General features: G+C 41.3%; 1 protein-coding gene across 5 annotated transcripts in view; it reads left to right on the top strand.

The window, feature by feature from the left end:
• Positions 1–19,387, top strand: part of nfic (nuclear factor I/C) — an 86,026-nt gene extending 66,639 nt beyond the window's left edge. For all 5 annotated transcript variants that reach the window (XM_041231249.1, XM_041231247.1, XM_041231250.1 and 2 more), the window contains 5 exons: positions 1,683–1,811; positions 2,671–2,855; positions 3,480–3,639; positions 5,547–5,632; positions 17,800–19,387. In XM_041231249.1, coding sequence (XP_041087183.1) covers positions 1,683–1,811; positions 2,671–2,855; positions 3,480–3,639; positions 5,547–5,632; positions 17,800–17,820 — 581 coding nt within the window. In that variant the 3' untranslated portion in view covers positions 17,821–19,387. The remainder of the gene's footprint in view (positions 1–1,682; positions 1,812–2,670; positions 2,856–3,479; positions 3,640–5,546; positions 5,633–17,799) is intronic.
• Positions 19,388–19,900: the final 513 nt, after the last annotated feature.

Here is a 19,900-nt window from a genome sequence, read left to right as displayed (position 1 = left end):
GCCTGGTACTAGGTTAAAAGAAATGTCAGTTTGCTTGTCTTAACTTATAGGAAATCTGTTGCTGCTTCTCTTGCTAGGTCATTTCACCTCGGCAGTGTTTATTAGGAGGTAAGCCTCAGACTGGAGGCAAAGCACCTTAGTGTTTAGAGGAGGCAGGTAGTTTCTCCGAACGAAATGACCATGAAAGTTCAAAACAATATCCAAAATCCTGCAAAGGTAGGCTTCTTTAATGTAGTGTAGCACCAGGTACTTTTAAAATGACAATCCAAGAGGAAATGATTTGGTTTAGCTTGGAGTTTCATTGCTTCAGTTTACATTGCTAGCAGCATGTCTACAAACAGTTGCTGGATGTGGGATACATTTAAAATACTTAGAATCTCTCACATCCGCTTCCGATCCTCCAGGAACACTAAAAGAAGCTGTTGTGTCGTGGTTACTGGTTTCACCTTAGAGGACCCGTTTCGTACAGCTCTGCAGCTCTGTAATAATGGCAGGCATATGCATCCCATTTCGATCAATTACGAGGTGCAAGCTTGGGTCTTAGATGTGTCTAAGCCTTGGCTTTCAACGTTTTGCTTTTATGAGACTCTCGAATAAGTGTTTAAAGAGAGCTCCTGTACCTGTAACTTGTTTAATAGCCTGGTGTGGGGTTTATTTTACAGGCTTATCAAGTTCAGACCCTCGTTTCAGATGAATAAATCAAATTGAAAGGAGCCAGGCGGTGGCATGGAGCTGGGAGTGCTGAGCGTATATAGAGTATGAGGTATACAGAGACGAATGCAGCATTACTGAAGCAGCCCAGCCTAAACGCATATTTGCAAACTGGAGGATAGGTTTTGGTGCCACATGTTTACTAGGGATCATATTGATAATGGTTTTTGTAGCTTGCTACCTTATTTTCGAAGGCTTTGACAACTTTGCAACAGGAAAGCAAACTTATCTGGGCCTTTCAAATGTTAAAATGTGGAAAATGATCTTGTGTGACTCCCAGATTAGTTTTCTTAACTTTTCTTTTATATAATTTTGTTTCTGCATTGGTTAGCCAGCCACAATGAATAGCTTTTTTGAGCTCGACTGCGATATACAAAGTTGTCAAAAATCTTACCGTACGCACACAATACACGACAAACCCTTTGTGTTCCTCTTTCTTAAGAGTTTTTAAACACAATTCTCCCCTTCACCCCTCACACGGAAGGTGTAACCAGCGTTCCACTCACTGGACATTCCCTTAGATCATTGCTAGCTGTCTGCATGAGAACCCTAAATACCTCCAACTACTAACAAGCACCTGCCGTCTCTAGAAACTCACTTTCTTTCACTTGCTTTGATTTTTTTTTTTTTTCCAGGACACCTCTTAATTGCATAAGCATAAGAAACATAAATAACTAACAATCACTCGATAGCGTGTTAAATAAATAAAAAATAAAAAAAGAGGTTTTTTTTTTTAAGCATTGGAATCACCTTACAATTTGACCAGTGATAAATATATGTGTGTGTGTGTGTGTGTGTGTGTGTGTGTGTGATTGGCTGCTGTAATAACAGAAGGGGAGAATGAAGCTGCTATCCAACAGCGTGTCTGGTCTTTAGTGTCCTGAGATCCCCCAGTGCAGCAGTGCGCCTCTTCCACTGCGTCTGACTCAGCTTTAATCCTGGTGTTCTTTCTCTCTCGTCTCTCTCTGCAGGAATCTCTCCCACAGTGAAGAAGACTGAGATGGACAAGTCTCCCTTCAACAGCCCGTCTCCACAGGACAACTCCCCGCGGCTCAGCAGCTTCACGCAGCACCACCGGCCCGTCATCGCCGTGCACAGCGGTAAGACGCGGGCGGAGGAGCCTATTCTCAACCAGGGAGATTTACCCCAGGAACCCGTCTGAATTACGACACTGCTAGCTAGAGGCAATGCAAACCTGTGGGAAAATATGCAAAAGATTACGAAGCTGATATCTGATGAGTGTTCTGCGGAGCATCTTATGTGTTTAGTGTTTGTATTAATAATGGCTTGTAAAAATGTAAATCAAGCAATGTCAAACAGTTTATGGGTTTAGTGCTTCTAATTTTATATGTCAAGCATTTTTGTCAGTAGGAACGGTCAAATGAAAACATCACCTCCCATCACATGAGGCTTCTATCGGGCCACATTTCCAAAGCCTCAGCTCCAGTCTTTTATTAACTCCTACTTTCTGAAGGAGACGAAACATCTGTAACAACACTGCTACTGAACAACTCCGCTGTATATTTCATGGCCCCTTTAGCAGTGTGTTTATGATAATGATGATGACGATGTAGCTGCAGAATATGGTGAATCTGGAAGACTGATTCCCGAGTTTGACCACATGTCTCCAAACTGCTGATCGCTAGAGTTATGCTAAATATTATAACATAGTAATAAGTCATGAACAGGCCCTTTGAATCTCTGTATCTATAACATCCTAAAGAGCGATCAGCCTGTCTATCATTGAGATTATCACACCAGCTGTTAGCAGACCACAGCATTGCCAGCAATGGCAGCACAGTGGATGTGAAGCTGATACTCAACAGTGATCTAGATAGAGTAGCACACTGCCTGGTTTTGTTTTTCACTGGGATGCCATATACAAACACTTGTGTATCGCATTGTATTTTGCATTGGATATTACTTCACAGTCCCCTCTTGTATTGCTGTTGTCTGCAGGGATCTCCAGAAGCCCACATCCTTCCTCATCTCTGCACTTCCCCACTACCACCATCCTACCCCAGACAGCGTCCACGTACTTCCCCCACACGGCCATCCGCTACCCCCCACACCTTGGCACCCAGGACCCCCTCAAGGATCTCGTCTCGCTCGCCTGCGACCCGTCCAATCAGCAGCCGGGATCGGTAAGCCACGCCTCCAGTTTCGTATTCTACATTTTTATTATTCAGATCTCCCAGTAAAAATATTCAGCTCATGTACAAAATGTTAAGTGATTATGAATAACTCCACAGATAAAAATCAAAGTCAGATGCATATTATATAGTTATTGTATATATTCATTTTAATATAGCTATATCGTGTAGAGTTCTATGCTTATATAACGAGGGGGCTGTAGAGTACTGCATGTGTTTTCCCTTCTTTGTTTGTTAATCTGTTTCTTTCATGCATTTTCAGTACAACGCACATGGTAGTTTTTTTTTCTAAAGGGAACCTGCTTACTAGAAGGGGACCCTATACTTTCCCAGACAGAATCTGGGAGGTTGAATAAAACTGAACAAAGAAAAGCTCATTGGAAGGCAAATAGAAGTTTTTTGATAGCCCCTCTCAGTCTCCCTGTCATTTTGTCAGCGCTGTCTGGCTCCCCCGTATTGTCATTTCTTTTGGTTTCTCATGCCACTGAGACAGAGCTGCCAGAATTAGTACACAGCCTGGTGCTACAAGAAAATAGTCTGTCTGTGCCCGTACTTCTCTCTCTGTCTGTCTCTCACACACACACACTGTCCTGAGTTGTCTCTTTTCTTTTCCAGTTAAACGGCAGTGGTCAAGTTAAAGTGCCGAGCCACTACATTTCCTCACAGATGCTGGCACCACCACCTCCCCCTGGCATGTCCCGACTGACGTTACCACCTGACACAAAATCTGCTACAACCACCACAGAGGGAGGAGCGAATTCTCCAACATCACCTAGTAAGACTCACATTCTAAATGGAGCCCAGAACACAGAATGTCCCTTCCCCAAGCCTGACCCTTCTGTTTGGTGTCTCTCATTGTGCAGTTTTGAAGTCACTTACAGTTACAGAAGAAAAAAAATCAAAACAAAAAAACAAACATTGGCTTACCATTATATAGGGTTTAATAGAAGGCTGGCTTCTTATTATAGTGCTTAATTCCATCGAGGTGTCCTGATGGATAAATAAAGGACAAGAGCGAAGAGCCAGCGTACAGTGTTAAACACTCCCTGTGATTTGCTGTTTTTATCTAACCTTCCAAACAATTTTATTGACGTATCTCAAAAATCACTTTGCCAATCTCGGTAGAGAGCTGTACTGGTTTCACACATCGTGGAGATGGCAGGACTCATGTAAATGAAACAGCAGAGAGAATAATATATTTTTCAGTGTTGTTTTAATATCATTATCAAAACCATTAGCAGGCCGCAGCGTTATAAGCAACTAAGTCAAGTCGACTGAGGTTTCAGCTAATGCCTTTATCAGCGTTTCACCAGTAGAATCTGACACAGAGGTTTGTGTGTAATTGTTATAGATTTAAACAGATTATTTCCAAGGACTCAACAAAAGGCCTTGTCGAGATGCTGCTTCTGTTATAGCAGAATGTATTATTATTATTATTATTATTATTATTATTATATTTTTATTATTTTATTTATTTATTTATTTGTTTGTTTGTTTGTTTATTTTTTTAAATAGCTGGTCAGGAATGCACCTCACATATTAAAGGGTTAAAAAAAAAAAATTTTTGAAGCTGGCAGTAAATAAGCATGACTCGTATACTGAACTTCAAAACTTCTGTTTTTATCACCAGGTAATATTTTATTACACACAGAGCTATCACCTTTTGAAATAAATATGTGACTTGGGACTGTCACCCCTTTATGAAATAAAATACTGGATTTCTTTAATGCAGGATTTCATGTTTTATTTGTTGTTTTGCTGGCTTGTGTTCGCTTTCAAAGACTTGGCAACACACACAGAAGTGATGCATAGCTACTGGCTCAGCACAGGGAGCTCTAACCCAGTGCAGTCAAACTTGAGGCCCTGGTCTAAAACAGGCCTCCAGGAAAGTTTTAATATGTCGCAAAAAACTTAACTAAACGTTACCAATTTGCCCCCTAGTAGGATCTCACTTGTCACATTGCAATAAGAGCCATACTTTCCTTAATGCTTGTGCTACTGCAATTTACCTTGCTGTGAATCTTTGATATATGTAACCTTTAATAAGGAAAATATGGTAATACATGAAGTTGCAAGTTCCAGGGAAACCGTATCAGTTCAGAAAAAAAAAAAAAAAAAAAAAACCTTGTTAATAATCTAGCAAGGCTGTTAATTCAATTCAAGGGATTAGGCAGTTGTTTTATTAACGCTGCGTGATTTACATAACAAACCATTACTTCAGCAATCTGCCTCTCTGCTTTCATAAAATGTTCTCAGAATCCCTGAGCAATGCACAGAGCCGTACCCCCCCCCCCCCCACCCCCTAAGAGTACAAAAAGGAATCATTTTTAGATTATTATTTATTACATATGCAAAGCTCAAAGCAGCACATTGTATAATCCAATGAGGAGCCAGGGCTCAGTGTGAAGCAATCTGAGGAGGCGGGACTTGTACTTCATAAGAGTGTCTGTATCAGCAAGGCACTACTGTATATACGGAGGCATTTGCTATTCCTGTCTTGTCTCCTATGCCAAGCTACAGGATAACAAAGCTGTTTGCCACAAAAGTCAAACTCGCTGTTCCCAGTACAGAAAGGCATGTAATCCACGTACAGCACTACAGTCTGTGTGATAATGCTTTCACATGATAGTCTGACTTAGCAGTACTGGGTGGCTGAGGCTGTTTCTCTTTTGTCCCTCCCAGCGTACTCAGCCCCCGGCACGCCCCCTGCCAACCGTTCCTTTGTAGGAATAGGACCTCGGGATCCTGGGGCAATCTATCAGGCACAGGTAGGTCAATTACTGCTGATATTACAAGATGCCCACACACTGCATTGTCACGAGAGCGCTAGCTTGATGCAGGCAGCACGAGGGTCCTGCAGAGTTACATGTGTGGGTTTTGACAGTGATTTTTTTTGACAGTTTAATATGCTGGTACTTGTTATGAACAGCACAACAAAAATTGTTTTAACATCCAATTTGAAAGCGATTTGAATACAGATTGGAAAAAACAAAGTACCAAAAAAAAAAAAAAAAAACCTTTTGAGTTCTAAAATGTTCATCGACAATGTTCTTATGTAAATGTTTTGATAAGACGAAACAAATGCTAGAACCTGCTCAATGTGAGCTCAGTTAGAAGTCCTGAATGTGTAAGTGGGGGGGGGGCGATGTAATCAGCAGGCATCGAAGTTCATTATTTAAACATGCTTAAGAACTGGTAATGAAATGTACCGCGTTGAGTAGTATTAGTAATTAACGCCCAAGAGAGTTATAAAGTCAGCTGGATCTAATGAGGTTGTGAAATATACATTGCTTCCACTTTGACAGATTCGTTAATCTGCTAATGTTAGATTGCTGTAATACTAGCTAAGCATGGTAAAGCATAGAGAAGCACTGCAAAGCCCAGAGAGGTAAATACATAACGGTAAGCTATGGTAATTGCATAACCGTGGGAGAACTGCAATATTACCGTGCAGATTTACTGTGGAACACTTTTATAGTGGTCATCCCGGTCTTATATAAAAGTGTACAGCTTGAGATTGTATTATATGCACTAGTGACCATTCTAGGAAGTGGTCTGCAGGATGACTCTCAGTGTTTGGTGTTTATCTCTACTCCCAGTCACGGCCACATCAAAGAGGGGTGGAATACAGGCAAGTATACTGATCCCAGAATGCGACTAGCGAACACACACATTGTATAAAAAGCTTGTCACCCACACACTGGCTTGTGTGTGCATATTTTTGTGTATAAAAGCATTGTGTTAAATATTTAAAGAACTTTTACCAAATCCTCTAAGGCCTGTTATTGATGTATTTTGTCCTTCTTTGTGCTGTGCACATTTTCTACAGCATGTTCGTTATCCACAGGCAGCAAAAGAGTCAGGGACCGAACAGCAGCTGAATGCAAACCCCTTCTTTAAATGGAATACCACTGAAATCATGGGACCCCTGTATAGCATATAGCTTACTGCCCACACAAGACGGTGTAGGTGCATCTAGCAGGGCGCTCATATTAAGTTAAGGAAACGTCTCAGTTCCCTTGCCTAGTTGCCTCCCTTGCCTTGTACTTCCTAGGTCATTTTTAACCGGTGTCTAACCAGGGTCAAACCGTCTTTTGGATGTGAGAATGTCAGCAAATAGGGGATAAAGCTGATTGGATAACCATGGAAGTCCAACGCTATTTGAAAGCATGGCTTGCAAACAGACCCAGTGTATTACCAGATAACAGGAAAGTCTGCACATGTGAGGCGTTTGAAAACAAACGCACAGCAGGTACGGTTTCTGGAATTGTTTTAGTTAGCTACAATCACTTAAGATAGCAAAGCTTTTTTTTCCAAAACTGTGGATGCCGTAACAGTGTGCAAAACAAACAAACTCATGAAGTAGACCACTCCTGTTATCACTGTGGCCCTCTCTTAACTCTTCCAGACTGATAACCCAAACCACCATAAACACAGACGGCCTTCCCCTTCTCAGTACTGGCACTGATCCATGCTTCCATCTCAGCTATTGAGAGCGGTATAGTTTATCACCTCTCTGTGCTGCACTGCAGTATTTTCCTTGGCTGGCGAACCCCCCCCCCCCCCCCCCCCCAATCACCCCTATAAGTTAAATGCATTGCAATGAGATTTCAGGCTGCACTAGCAAGCCAGGGAGTGTAACTCAACCTGCAGATTTGTTTCCAATGTTCTATTAGGATGTCGCCAGGGGAAACGGGACACTTGTTTACATTTTGTTTATCATCAAGAGCCAGTTTTTTTTTCAAAAGAAAGAATAAATCATAAAAAATTAAATTCATATGCCTCAAAATAATATGGTACGTGCCTGTTTGAATGCGTATTAACGTGTAGAAAATATGTTTCCAAGACTGTGTAGAATGAATGATTGTTAACAGTAGTTTTCTTCTCTCTCTAGTAACATTATGCTAGTCCTAATCGCACAGTCGCTGAAATGTTTCTAACAGCTACATTTTTCAAGTCTAATATTGTAACGTCGTTTGAGTCAGGCTGTGTTTGGGTAGAAAGGAGGCCCCATGTCAAAGGTTTTCATAGAATCGCAAAGCTAAGTGCAAGTGGGAATGTACAGAATTAAAAAACAATGTATAGAAAACTGAGTTCATCTGGTTATAACCAATTGCAATCCAAGCTAAGAGTGTATGATAAGAGAAACAAAGCCGAGGCGGTTATCGTGTTCACCATGTGGGGTGTGACATGATAGGCGCATAAGGGTTCTTGTTTTTGGAACGCCAGACCAGCGCCTGGAGCCCTCTATCTATCAGTCTGTCAGAGCTGCTGGCTGTTTTACTCAAACTGACACACAACAGGGACATGCATCTTTTATGTATCGCAGGGTTTAATCAGATTAGAACCCAGCTGGATGAAGGGAGCTCTGTTGCAAGGGATGAAACACAAATGTTTCACAAACCAAACGTCAAATGCGAATCGACAACAGCAGCAAGACCCAGCCCGTTTCCTATCCTTTGAATAGCACGGCATTCGGAATACGTACAGTAAAGGAGCAATGGATGCCAAACGCTGCATGTGTTATGAATGAGGGTCTGTGCAGTACGCTCTGTTTGAACATGCAAACAACTTCCTTCTCTGTCCTTGGAGGGAGCTTCCATTTCCTGCATCAGGTCCTGGGCCTATGCGCGTTTCCATGGAAATGTGGCTCGGGTTTCCAAAACAGGAAAACTCGCCCACGCTTCTATGGAAACCGGACTCCTTGGGCTGTGTTCTTTGCTGCTCAGGGTTTGAGTACACAGAGCTCGAGTACAGGAGCCAGGTTTCAGTGCCAAGCTTACCAGCACAGTATCAGAGCATGTGAGTGTGTGCAGTTTCGGATTGGAAAACACCTACCAAGAGAGCACCTACTGTCAGCCCTCTGTCAGACCGCTGGCTTTCCCATAATGGAGGAAACTGAGAACGTGGAGCGTTTGTATTCTAAAGAATCTGCATCAGGGATTTGCTTGTACCTAATCAGAGAGGGTCAGCTAAAGCTAAAGTGTGTGCTATATATGGCAGGTGTTCCTAATTTTTTTGGAACGTTGACATGATTATAAACAGTTAGTTGTTCTTAAAGAGAGAGGCAGCCTGGTGACTGGTTATCACAATACGTTACTCTGTCTGCCCAGCCTCTGCTTGGTTAAAGACTCAAGCATCTGCAGATGTGATAAAGAAATGCCAACCCAGCCAGAGGGAGGGGGGGCACAGTGAAAAGAGAAAGACTCAGAGGGATAAGATGGGGAGGGGTGCCGCCCACTTGGCAAGAAGCAGTTGGCATTTTATTGGCTGCTTTGCTGGCGTGATGGCGAGCAGCCAATTGAATTCCTTCTTCGAAAGGTTAGTTGCTCTTGGCACCTGTCAGCGATTAGGCCTGGGCCCTCCCTCAGTCCAGCTCAAAGGGTTCTCGATGTAGAAATGATTTCACGTTCACTCAGTCTGACGAGGTCAAAGCTAGATCACTGGTGATTGGGCACATGTTTTGCATTCCAAGTGCAAAGTTTCCTGTGCCAGTGGCTCTGACCGCAACATTGTTTTTGTATAACACAGAAATGCTTTGCGCTATGCAGTGCCTTCCCTGTGTGTCAATGCAAACCACTGTGCTGTGTATACAAGCTACATCTCCCTGGTACAAGTCAGTTTCAGTCACAGAAGGACTGATGGCTGGCAGCAGGTGTTCAGTTGGCAGGTGCTTCGTCCCTAACCACAAGAGCAAAAAGACTTCAGAGAGTGTTGTGAGAGCTGTAGTGATAAGGCGCCATAATATGATGTGGAAACAACACTTTAAATGTTCAAGTCTAGTGAAAAAAGTCCAACACATATTTGCCCTTTTCCCTCCTGTTTAACAATGTACACCTCAGAAATAAAAAAAAAAAGACTTAATAAACCCTTTTCCTGTGTTTTCACTTTTGACTTCTAGTCGCAACGTTTGTCACTGAATTTATTCTTTTTATTTTAGTTTTCTAGCATGTTTAATAGTTATGGATATCAATATACAACATTGAAACTAATAAACCAAATTTTAAAATACATGTTTACATGTGTGTCTTTCAAAACTGCACATTTGAGACCTACACAGGTATATCGGTTAGGTACAAACACCATGGCAACACAGCTTTGACCAAGAAATATGACTGCAGTATAAAACCTGAGTCCGAGACACTGCAGCTTTAAGAAGCAGATTGCTTTGTCCTAATGTCTGAGCAACTCATTATGTGTAAGTGCTAACCAGTGCACAACAGCAGAGAAGGTATGTGACAGAGAGCTGATCAGTATTAATGAGTCGCCCCAGGATCACATCGCTGGGAGGAATACGCAGCGCCCGCCTCACAAACTACCCACCAAGCAGGATTACCTTCACATGCAGAAGAAGAACAACAAGAAGTAGTGGTAGTGATTCTCTAGTAGGACGCCTCCCTGTTCAATTGAAAGTGTTTGTTAGCGAGATTGGACTTGTATTGATGAACTTTTAATAGGGTAAAGTAAGGGCTGGTGCTTTATTGGTGAAAAGTGCATTTAAAGATTTACCTTTTTATGATTGCAAAGATTCTTATTGCATTTACTCCATTTTTTTTAGGCGTTTAGGAGCTCCTCTTCAGTTCTATTTGCCTGCCATAGACAGGTGTAATGTAGGCTAGATCAGCCAAAGTGTCTAAATATTAATGTGCAGCAGCGCCATCTAGTGCACAGCTAGTGTATTGCCAGCAAAACAAAAGGAAACAGACCACTAGGTGGTGCTGCCTCTTCTATAAAGACACTGGCTGGCCTAGCCTAGGTTACCTGTGTCTAAGGCAGGTGACTTGCTGTAAGAACCACTCCCTGCATTTAGACGGGGCACTTGAAAAGGAATATTACTGTTATTTATTTCTTAGCAGACACCCTTATCCTGGGCGACTTACAGTCATTACGAAATACTACAGTACAAAGTATCACATTACAAAATATCACTTTATAAAACATCACATCATATTACAGATAAGAGCAGTTATGAAGTACAATAAAAAAATGGGATGCAAATAAGATTACCCATATCCAGCCAGCATATCAAACCTGTGGTGTTTAAAAATTGCGCTCACATTAAATAAAAAAAAAAATGAAAAAATGACAAGTGGGCCAGCATAGAATTTGATGCAGCCTGGAAGAAATAAGAATTTAGTCACACAAGCTCTGCAAATACACCCTGCAGCAGTTCTGTTAAAGATCAGAGCTGTAAATATTCCATTTTAGGCTGTCGCTTGTAGAAGAGAATTCCTGTCTTGCAGAGCCTAGTCCTTTCCTTGCTAGAGTTCAAAGTGAGCGCACTACACATGCCCGTAAGTGTGCTGTAACCTGTGCACGCCAGCAGAACTTTTTCTATTCGGAGCCCCGGTCTGTGCAAGCCTCTCTCTGCACTGCATAAGGAAAGCCGCTGTGCTCTAGCAGTGGGGTGGCCACGTTTAGGGCTGTCTGGTTGCCACGGGAAACCAGACATGATGTAATTGCAGGATGAACTTGAACTTCAGGGACTGGGAAAGGGAACAATAGACCAAAGCAATCGATGCCTTCTGTGCTTTGTTTTTGTTTGTTTTTTTCATCCAGCTAGCGTCTGCTGCATGGACCTGAAGGGTAGTTACATTACACAGCTGCTGTTATCGACTTTTACAGGCTGATCAAAATGTAGCCCAGCGTTGTTAGTGAGGGTGTGTGTGTAAATAGTAGAGTACAGTAGGACTGAAGACTTGGAAAGGGCCCTTCTTTTTAAGGTAGTAGATTGTAGATGAAGTCGATTCGTTCTGTTGTTTGCACTTCAGAGCTCTGGCCCTAGCAACAGCCCTCATGGAAGCATTCCAATTTTTTTTTCATCCTGTGCAGGGATTTGCTGCTCATGCTTCCTGTATTTAACTGCAGTCACGAGGTCCATAACTTTATTTTAAGAAGTCAGCACGGAGAAGCTTTCTAGCGAGGAAATAAACAGGAATTATGTGAGGCAGTAGTTCTGAACTAAAGGCCTCGTTGGTGACTGTTTGTTTAATGGAATGATTTAGATTTCCCCCCAAAATGTATTTTACGTCAACAGAGAAAGCTACAGGTTTTGTATTTCTGTGCGTCTTTCTCAATGCAAAAAACTGGATCAAATGTTGCTGAGTCATAAAAGATTTAACAGGCTGTTAAAATATTGGTCAGAATTGGGTACAAGATTTTTTTGTTTGTTTAGAAATGTTTCCTGTCTCCCAGACTACATGGCTTAATACTAGCATGTAATATTATTATTATTATTATTTATTATTATTATTATTATTATTATTATTATTATTATTATTATTAAGAAATAGGTTATGAAAAAAAAAAAACAGTTCTTGTACTGCTGAGGCATTCTTTGACAGCTATAATCTTCAAGGAAACACACAGGGCAGCCAAAAAGTGTATACAACGCACTTAGGTGCTGCAGCAGCTGACTTCCTAATCTAATTTGTATTCTTCTACCATTATGCATTAAGTCCCTGAGACTCCAGCATAATACAGGTTATATGCTCAGTTCTTTTCTCTTGCAAGTCTGCTCAGCCAGGTCACCACAGCAGACGGGAGTTAAGAACACTGATAAAAAATGGTGTTACTGCTTTCCATCGTCTTCCACAGATGCAGTCCCTCTTTCTATTAATCAACTGGAAGTGGCAAGTGGCTGTAATTTCCTGGGGGGGGGGTGGGGGGTGGGGGGGGGGTTGTAATAACGAGCAAATGCAGAACAATTAGTGGATTATAATTTTGAAAGTGGATGCTGTGTGTTTGGGAGTGACAATGGTAAACGCTGCCCCCTTGAGGGTGCAGTTGGTACTGCACACACAGATTTCTTCGAAAGTTGGGAATCACCCACTGTCTATATCTTCACTGTTCTTTATCATGCTTTCATAGGGTTTCAAATGGTTCCACATTAAGAGAGAAACAGTAGCATTTCCTGTTAGCTGTTTTGATACTCTAACAGCTACTGAAAAAACTGGACTATACAAAAAAAGTTGAAGAGATAGACTGGGAATATGTGCAGTTGTTATTAATGTTACCACGGTAGTTTACTGCTTTGGCCGTTTAATTATCTCAGGATCTCGACATTTCAAACCGTTACGGAGAGATAAACGATCTCAGCATTTAGACATAAACACATTTCGTTTTGGATTTCGTTCACACTTTGCTTTTAGTAGTGGAAACTTTTATAAGGGGTGTTTTAACTTATCCCAGCTGGGGGGTGTGTGTGTGTGTAAAACTGCAATTAGTTTGTATTCCATTGTGTTTCAATACACTGTTGTGTGCACGCCCCCTTTAAAGATGCGTGCTAGTTATGTACTGTATAAATAAGCCTTTTCTTAATAAAGCTGTGATGCTGGTGCTAAGCACATTCATTGACAACCTTAATTCTGACTCGCTGCAACACTGAGTCTGAAAGGAAACAGCTGTTGGTTTGAAACCTTAAATGCATACATATATACACAGCGCCTAACACCTCATCAACCAGGCTCTGTCACAAAAGCAGAGGCACTAACAAGTAATCTCAATGAAAAGGGAAATCGCAGACCGGTGGCTCTGTGGGGAACCCTAATGACTGCATGACATTTGCAACAGAAGGCTGGGTAGGATTTTATTGGTAATGGAATAAGAACTGTACTGTGTTTTTGCATGGTATTTTTGCAGTTTGCCCATGCGTTTTCTTCACCATGGTTAAACTGTGTAGTTTCCCCTAGTTTGCCATGTTTATTAATGTGCTTTACCATGCATCGCTGGTCTTTACTGTGCTTACCCACGCTTTCACTGTGCTTTATCACTCTTTACTGTGCTTACCCACGCTTTCACTGTGCTTTATCACTCTTTACTGTGCTTACCCACGCTTTCACTGTGCTTTATCACTCTTTACTGTGCTTACCCACGCTTTCACTGTGCATTATCACTCTTTACTGTGCTTACCCACGCTTTCACTGTGCATTATCACTCTTTACTGTGCTTACCCACGCTTTCACTGTGCTTTATCACTCTTTACTGTGCTTACCCACGCTTTCACTGTGCTTTATCACTCTTTACTGTGCTTACCCACGCTTTCACTGTGCATTATCACTCTTTACTGTGCTTACCCACGCTTTCACTGTGCATTATCACTCTTTACTGTGCTTACCCACGCTTTCACTGTGCATTATCACTCTTTACTGTGCTTACCCACGCTTTCACTGTGCATTATCACTCTTTACTGTGCTTACCCACGCTTTCACTGTGCATTATCACTCTTTACTGTGCTTACCCACGCTTTCACTGTGCATTATCACTCTTTACTGTGCTTACCCACGCTTTCACTGTGCTTTATCACTCTTTACTGTGCTTACCCACGCTTTCACTGTGCTTTATCACTCTTTACTGTGCTTACCCACGCTTTCACTGTGCATTATCACTCTTTACTGTGCTTACCCACGCTTTCACTGTGCATTATCACTCTTTACTGTGCTTACCCACGCTTTCACTGTGCTTTATCACTCTTTACTGTGCTTACCCACGCTTTCACTGTGCTTTATCACTCTTTACTGTGCTTTTATTATATATTACATCCCCTTCTTCAGTCACTGCATGCACTATTGTACCACGTTAACTTTCCTATCTGTATCTATTTTAAAATGCATAGATGTTTTTCAAAGTTATGGCAGGGCAACTTCTCGAACTCCATAGAGTTCGCACAAACTGTTTTAAAAATGTTTTAAATATAATTAAAACTTTGTGACCAACGGGGATATAGTATACTAAAAAACAGTATTTATGTACTTGGTAAAAATGAATATATATATATTTTTCCCATGTTCGTAGTGGTCCGTGGGTTAATCAATGCACCCTGTGCTGGAAACAGATATGAAGTTCTGTATTCAAGTGTTGACAGCTGGTTTCAATGAACCAGACCTTCTCCCATACACAGGCCTGTGCAGCTTTAAGCCCAGTGGAGATTCTTTAGCTCAGTGATCAGCTGTTCTGTGTTTTTGTGTTCACTTGGCCTAATTGGTTTAATGGTGGGCAGAGATTAAATGAACAGCAGGAGTCTTTGCATAATATAACTAACTGAGTTGGCTTTCCAATTATAACTGTGCTCCTAAAACAGCTCTATAATTACAATCCTACAAAAAACCACAAAAACAAGAAAACGCATTTCAAACAGGGCCAGTTCATTCCTGCTGACATGCTGTAATATATAAAAGATGCATCTACCTGCTGCAAGTCAGTTTCAGTCACAATTGGCTAGACAACATCAGACTTTGACAGATACAGTGCTAGTTGCTTCCATATGCAAGACTGTGCAAACCACTAGGAACCATCTCAAAAGCCTCCTTCTTTACTGAGTACATGCTTTTTACATTATTAATCACCCCGAACTACACGATCTGGCGACTCATTCCCAAACGCTAACGTCGGAATGTTTCAGTGAAAACGATAACAGCCAGTCATCCACATCAAAGCGCTCAACTACCGCAGAGCACAAAAACAAGAAACCTCAAGAATCCGTCCGGGCTTCCCTGGACGATTGGCACGCATAAAGGGCTAGTTAAAAAGGGATGTAAATCCCACTGATTGCAGAGCAGCCTTGGAAATGACATGCCTCGTTTTAGTTTTGTGGTCTGAAGGGAATCAGCATTTCAAAGAGGGCTGCTAACCAGGGCCCACCCACCTGCCAATGTTTTTGGCGAGGTATGTATGTATATACAGCATATATATATATAGTGTGCATGCTTATGAATGCAAAGTGAGGCCCACACTAGTTGAACACATTTCTTATGACTTAGTACTAAGCATTTTTTTTCAAATCTATTAGCATTACCAGCACCCTAATTTCTTGTGTTGAAGGTTGGCCGATGCATTTAAAAAAAAAAAATCTAACTGTTACTTCCTGGTATCATTTCTTGTGCAGCAGGTCACCTGACCTGAGCGAATCTGCGTCGCAGCACAGGAAGTGAGCTGGTACCAGGAAGCGCCGCAGCACAGGAAGTGAGCTGGTACCAGGAAGCAGTGGCTACTTTAGCTAATGACTGCATTACTGTATTATGCTGGAGTCTCAGGGACTTAATGCATAGTGGTAGAAGAATACAAATTAGATTAGGAGACTTCGATCTCCTGCCTTCTTTAGTATAAGCAGGGAGGCGAGAGTCTTTATTAACACTAAAGATGGCTAGCGGCGGAACCAGCACAAAGTTATGAGAAGTGTTTTTGTTTTTGTTTGCGTCCATGCTCCTGGGCTTAGTGGGGGGATCGGAGTATGCCCCTTGACCGTCAGTTCTCCTGAGTGGCTGGGGGAATCGCTGCAGAGAAGCAGGGATAAAACACCCCAAACTGAAGCTCAAACAAGCAAAAAATAAAAAATGCATACAAAGGAATCTCCAGCAGTGTTTTTGTTTTACTGATTTAGATTTTGATATAAAAACTAGAAACCTACGGGAACTGCAGAACTGCATGACTAAACACTTGATGAGGAAAATTTTAAATTAAAATAATAATAATTGGCTACTTTTTTCCACTCTGTAAATTTTTTAAGACTTTAGCGGTCTGCAGCAAAAGCCAAAATCTTATTAGGGCATGTTTAAAAAAAAAAAAAAAGGCATATTACCCTGAATCCTGCTGGGACTGCGTTCTGATTTAAGTGCAGTTTTACTCCATATTATTTTTAATAGCTGCGGTTTATATATTTTTAGCCTGGCCCTTAGTGTTTGAGAGCTGTTAGGAGGCGATAGGGCCCTTGGAGCAGGCATCTTTAGAAAAGCCCAGATGGATATCGGGCAGCCTTCTGGCAGGGACAGAGTCTTTTATATAAAAGCAGAGCCCGGTGCATTATTTATAATTGCTGTGCAGATGGCATCGGATGTGCCAGTTTTACAGGAAGCTGGTGCTGCTTTTACAGGAGGGGAGATCCTTGGGAACTGGCATCTGGTTGAGGGCACATCTGCCAGCACGCAGCAGCGGAACAATGCTGTGGGGTTGGCAAGCAGATGGCATGACCATCTGCTGAGCGGCATGTCGCAGTTTACTCGATTTATGAGGTGCCCATCTGAAGCACAGGTTGGGGGGGCGGAGCAGCCACCTCTCCCAGGCTTTCTCTCAAGCAGGCTGGGCAGAACGAAGGGCATTCCAAAGCTGTTTGATTCACAAGCGTTTTCTGGGCACTCTCTCTGCGGGCTGAATGATTTGTGGCCCTCGAGGAGGATTAACTCACATGTCTTAATTCAGAATTTCCAAACTATGGGTTCAGTTTTTAATTACAGAGCCTTTAGTTTCAAAGAAGTGTCGTATTATAGTGACGATGGCAACGTTAAAAATATCAAGGTGGTATCAGGTCCTGAACAAGAACGCATCGGTTTGGTCTTGCGTTTTAATTGTAAATATTTAAAACGTTAACTCATTTCTTTGCTCAGTTGTGCTCATTTTAAGACATTTATTTCCTGCTTTGGATTTATTTTTTAATGTGAGCGGCATCTTGAAACAATATAATCTTTTACCGTTTATCGCATCCAGAGGTTGTAAAGAAAAAAAAATGTACCAGATCTTCTAAATAAGGAGGAGGGATAGCATTTTTGCTTCTAGACCTAATGTACTAACCTTGATTTACAATAGCTCTCATATATGCATTTTATATTGTGCATGTTATATATATATATATATAGTGCATATATATATATATATATATATATATATATATATATATATATATATATATATATAGTTAATTTTTCTGTACCTCTATTAAATGTGAAACAAGTTCCATAGTCAATATTTCAGTGTTGTTTTTGTAGGGCACTTACCCATTGTTTAAACCCTGACCTTTATCCTGGAGTGGTAGATTTAAATTGAATACTTAAGGCATTTCCAACATCTTGTCAACAGCCAGTTTCTCTCACTGGAATTAGGCCAAGATTCCCGAGCGCATATTTGAAATGAATAAACTAAAGCAACTTTTCTTTTTTTTTTTCAGTCCTGGTATCTGGGCAACTGAATGCTACGGATAACCCTGAGAGAACGGACACAGATTTGGGATTTTGTTTGCGTGGAAAAAAAAAAAAAAATTGTGAAAGATGCAAGAGGGAATATATTTAAAGATACTTCAACTCGCCTTTAAGAAAAAGAGGAATGACGAAGAAGAGGAAGAACAAGTCTTCAGTCTCAAATCTTCCCTGGGCTGCTTGTACAAGGTGCCACATTGGTCATATATGCAAAATGATAATTCTTTATTTTCTTAAAGTAGAAAAATACTAATGATCGTTTTCAAAGAAGTGTAAAGGTATAGGAACAATATAATACTTTTAATAGGGGGGTGGGGAATAAAAAATGAAATATGATCTAGCCCAAATAGAGAAAAAAAAAAAGTTATTTTTCATTAGTTTTCTCAGACAATCATGAAAATGTTTTTTTTTTTTTTTTTTTTTTAAGAAATATAACACACAAGAATATTACTTCTTGATTTTACTCGCTGATTAATGAAATGCTGTGGGTTTTGCACAGGAATATTGACTGAATATGTTCGATAATATAATGCCTGCGTGTAACGACTGCTAACTGTGGTCTTTTAGATAGTTGGTGCGTGTGCATGATAAATGCATCAGTGGCCTGTATGTACAGTACAAACACAAACAGAGTTCCAGCTTTCTAATGCTGACTTGGGGGCAAAAAAATATTGCCTGCCTAAAAATCATCTTTATAATCTGTTCATTTAAAAGCTGCTAAGTGCATTTGTAAATGTACTGCTGTTCAAATTTCCACTGAAAGCACTTATATATCCAAATGCATGTATTTGCAGATCAAATAATCCAATCTAATATTTTTTAAAAACACACAGTGTGTGCATGCGATGAGATATCCATGCCAGTTTTTAACCTGTCCTATGATGGGCTGCGCATTAGAGTCAAGGGGTCTGTCTAAAAACCTGGCAACCTTGACTAACAACACAAAGATCTAGAGTTGCACACTATTCACAGGTTTCCGGCTGCAGTCGGGGTTACATCTATTGTAGACACAGTCTGCCGTATTGGAAGATTTACGATAATGCAGTAGCAGCTATTAACTGGGGTTATTATACTACTGTGAAGACATGTGAGGTATCACGTTAAAGGACAAAGAAGCACTCCTTTGACTTTCGTTTGACTTTTTTGCTGCGATTCTAGCTGGAGCCGTCGATCCCCGTATCTGATGTGTCAGGGTACCTGGTCAGAGCAGAGGAGCAATCCAAGCGCATCAGAGATTTCAAAATCAAGGGGGCTGATCATTTCAGTTGTTCTGGATCCCTGAAAGCCCGTGGTGCTCCCAGAAAACACCCAGGCCGCTTCTAAAGAAGCTTAATTGTGTAGGACTGAAGCATCTTCAGCCACTCACGCGGTGGGGAAAATCGCTTAGAAATGTCACCTGCGAGCAAGCTGATTCGTAAGTCTCCCTGGGTTTCAGGAGCTTCAGCAATAGTTAGGAAGAAGTGATCAAATATAGGGACGTTTAGGATGAAACAATATGCAAACGTGCTTCTTTGTTCTTTAACGTGGGAACGTCGCAAATTCTGGCAGACAACCACCATGCGGCTGAGACTCTCCATAGCTTCAGCCGCATGCAGGTCTGACTGTTGCTATAGGAACTTGCAATCTGGTCCTCTGCCATCATGTAACCAGATTATAGTCAGCTGGGGATGGTAAAACCTCACGCAGTCAATATCAATACCACTGAGCAGTAATATTGATAAACTTTAATAAGTGTTAGTGTTATAATATTAGGGTCCTCTTCACAAAGCCTGTGTGTTATTGGGAACAGGGCTCAGTATTTCAGTCAGATGTTATCTCCTTTTAACTCACAATATAACCAACCCCCTTCTCAAGGGTTATAAAGCAGAAAAACACTAGCCAGGTATAATTCTTTACAGTACATTTCAAAGAGAGGTGCCGTTTTATCCCTCTGTTGCTAAGAATACTGTTACATTTATGTTGTTGATGCAGAGTATAAAGACATACACAGCTGACTCATTTTATCAAGGCAGTCTCCCACCACGCTCTGTCAAAATATCAGAGCTGTCCAGCTATCACGAACCACACCAGTGA

This window comes from Polyodon spathula, chromosome 27 (assembly GCF_017654505.1).
Source record: "Polyodon spathula isolate WHYD16114869_AA chromosome 27, ASM1765450v1, whole genome shotgun sequence".
Taxonomy (NCBI): domain Eukaryota; kingdom Metazoa; phylum Chordata; class Actinopteri; order Acipenseriformes; family Polyodontidae; genus Polyodon; species Polyodon spathula.
Note: the sequence above shows the minus strand (reverse complement) of the source record. Positions and strands in the feature narration are given on the sequence as shown.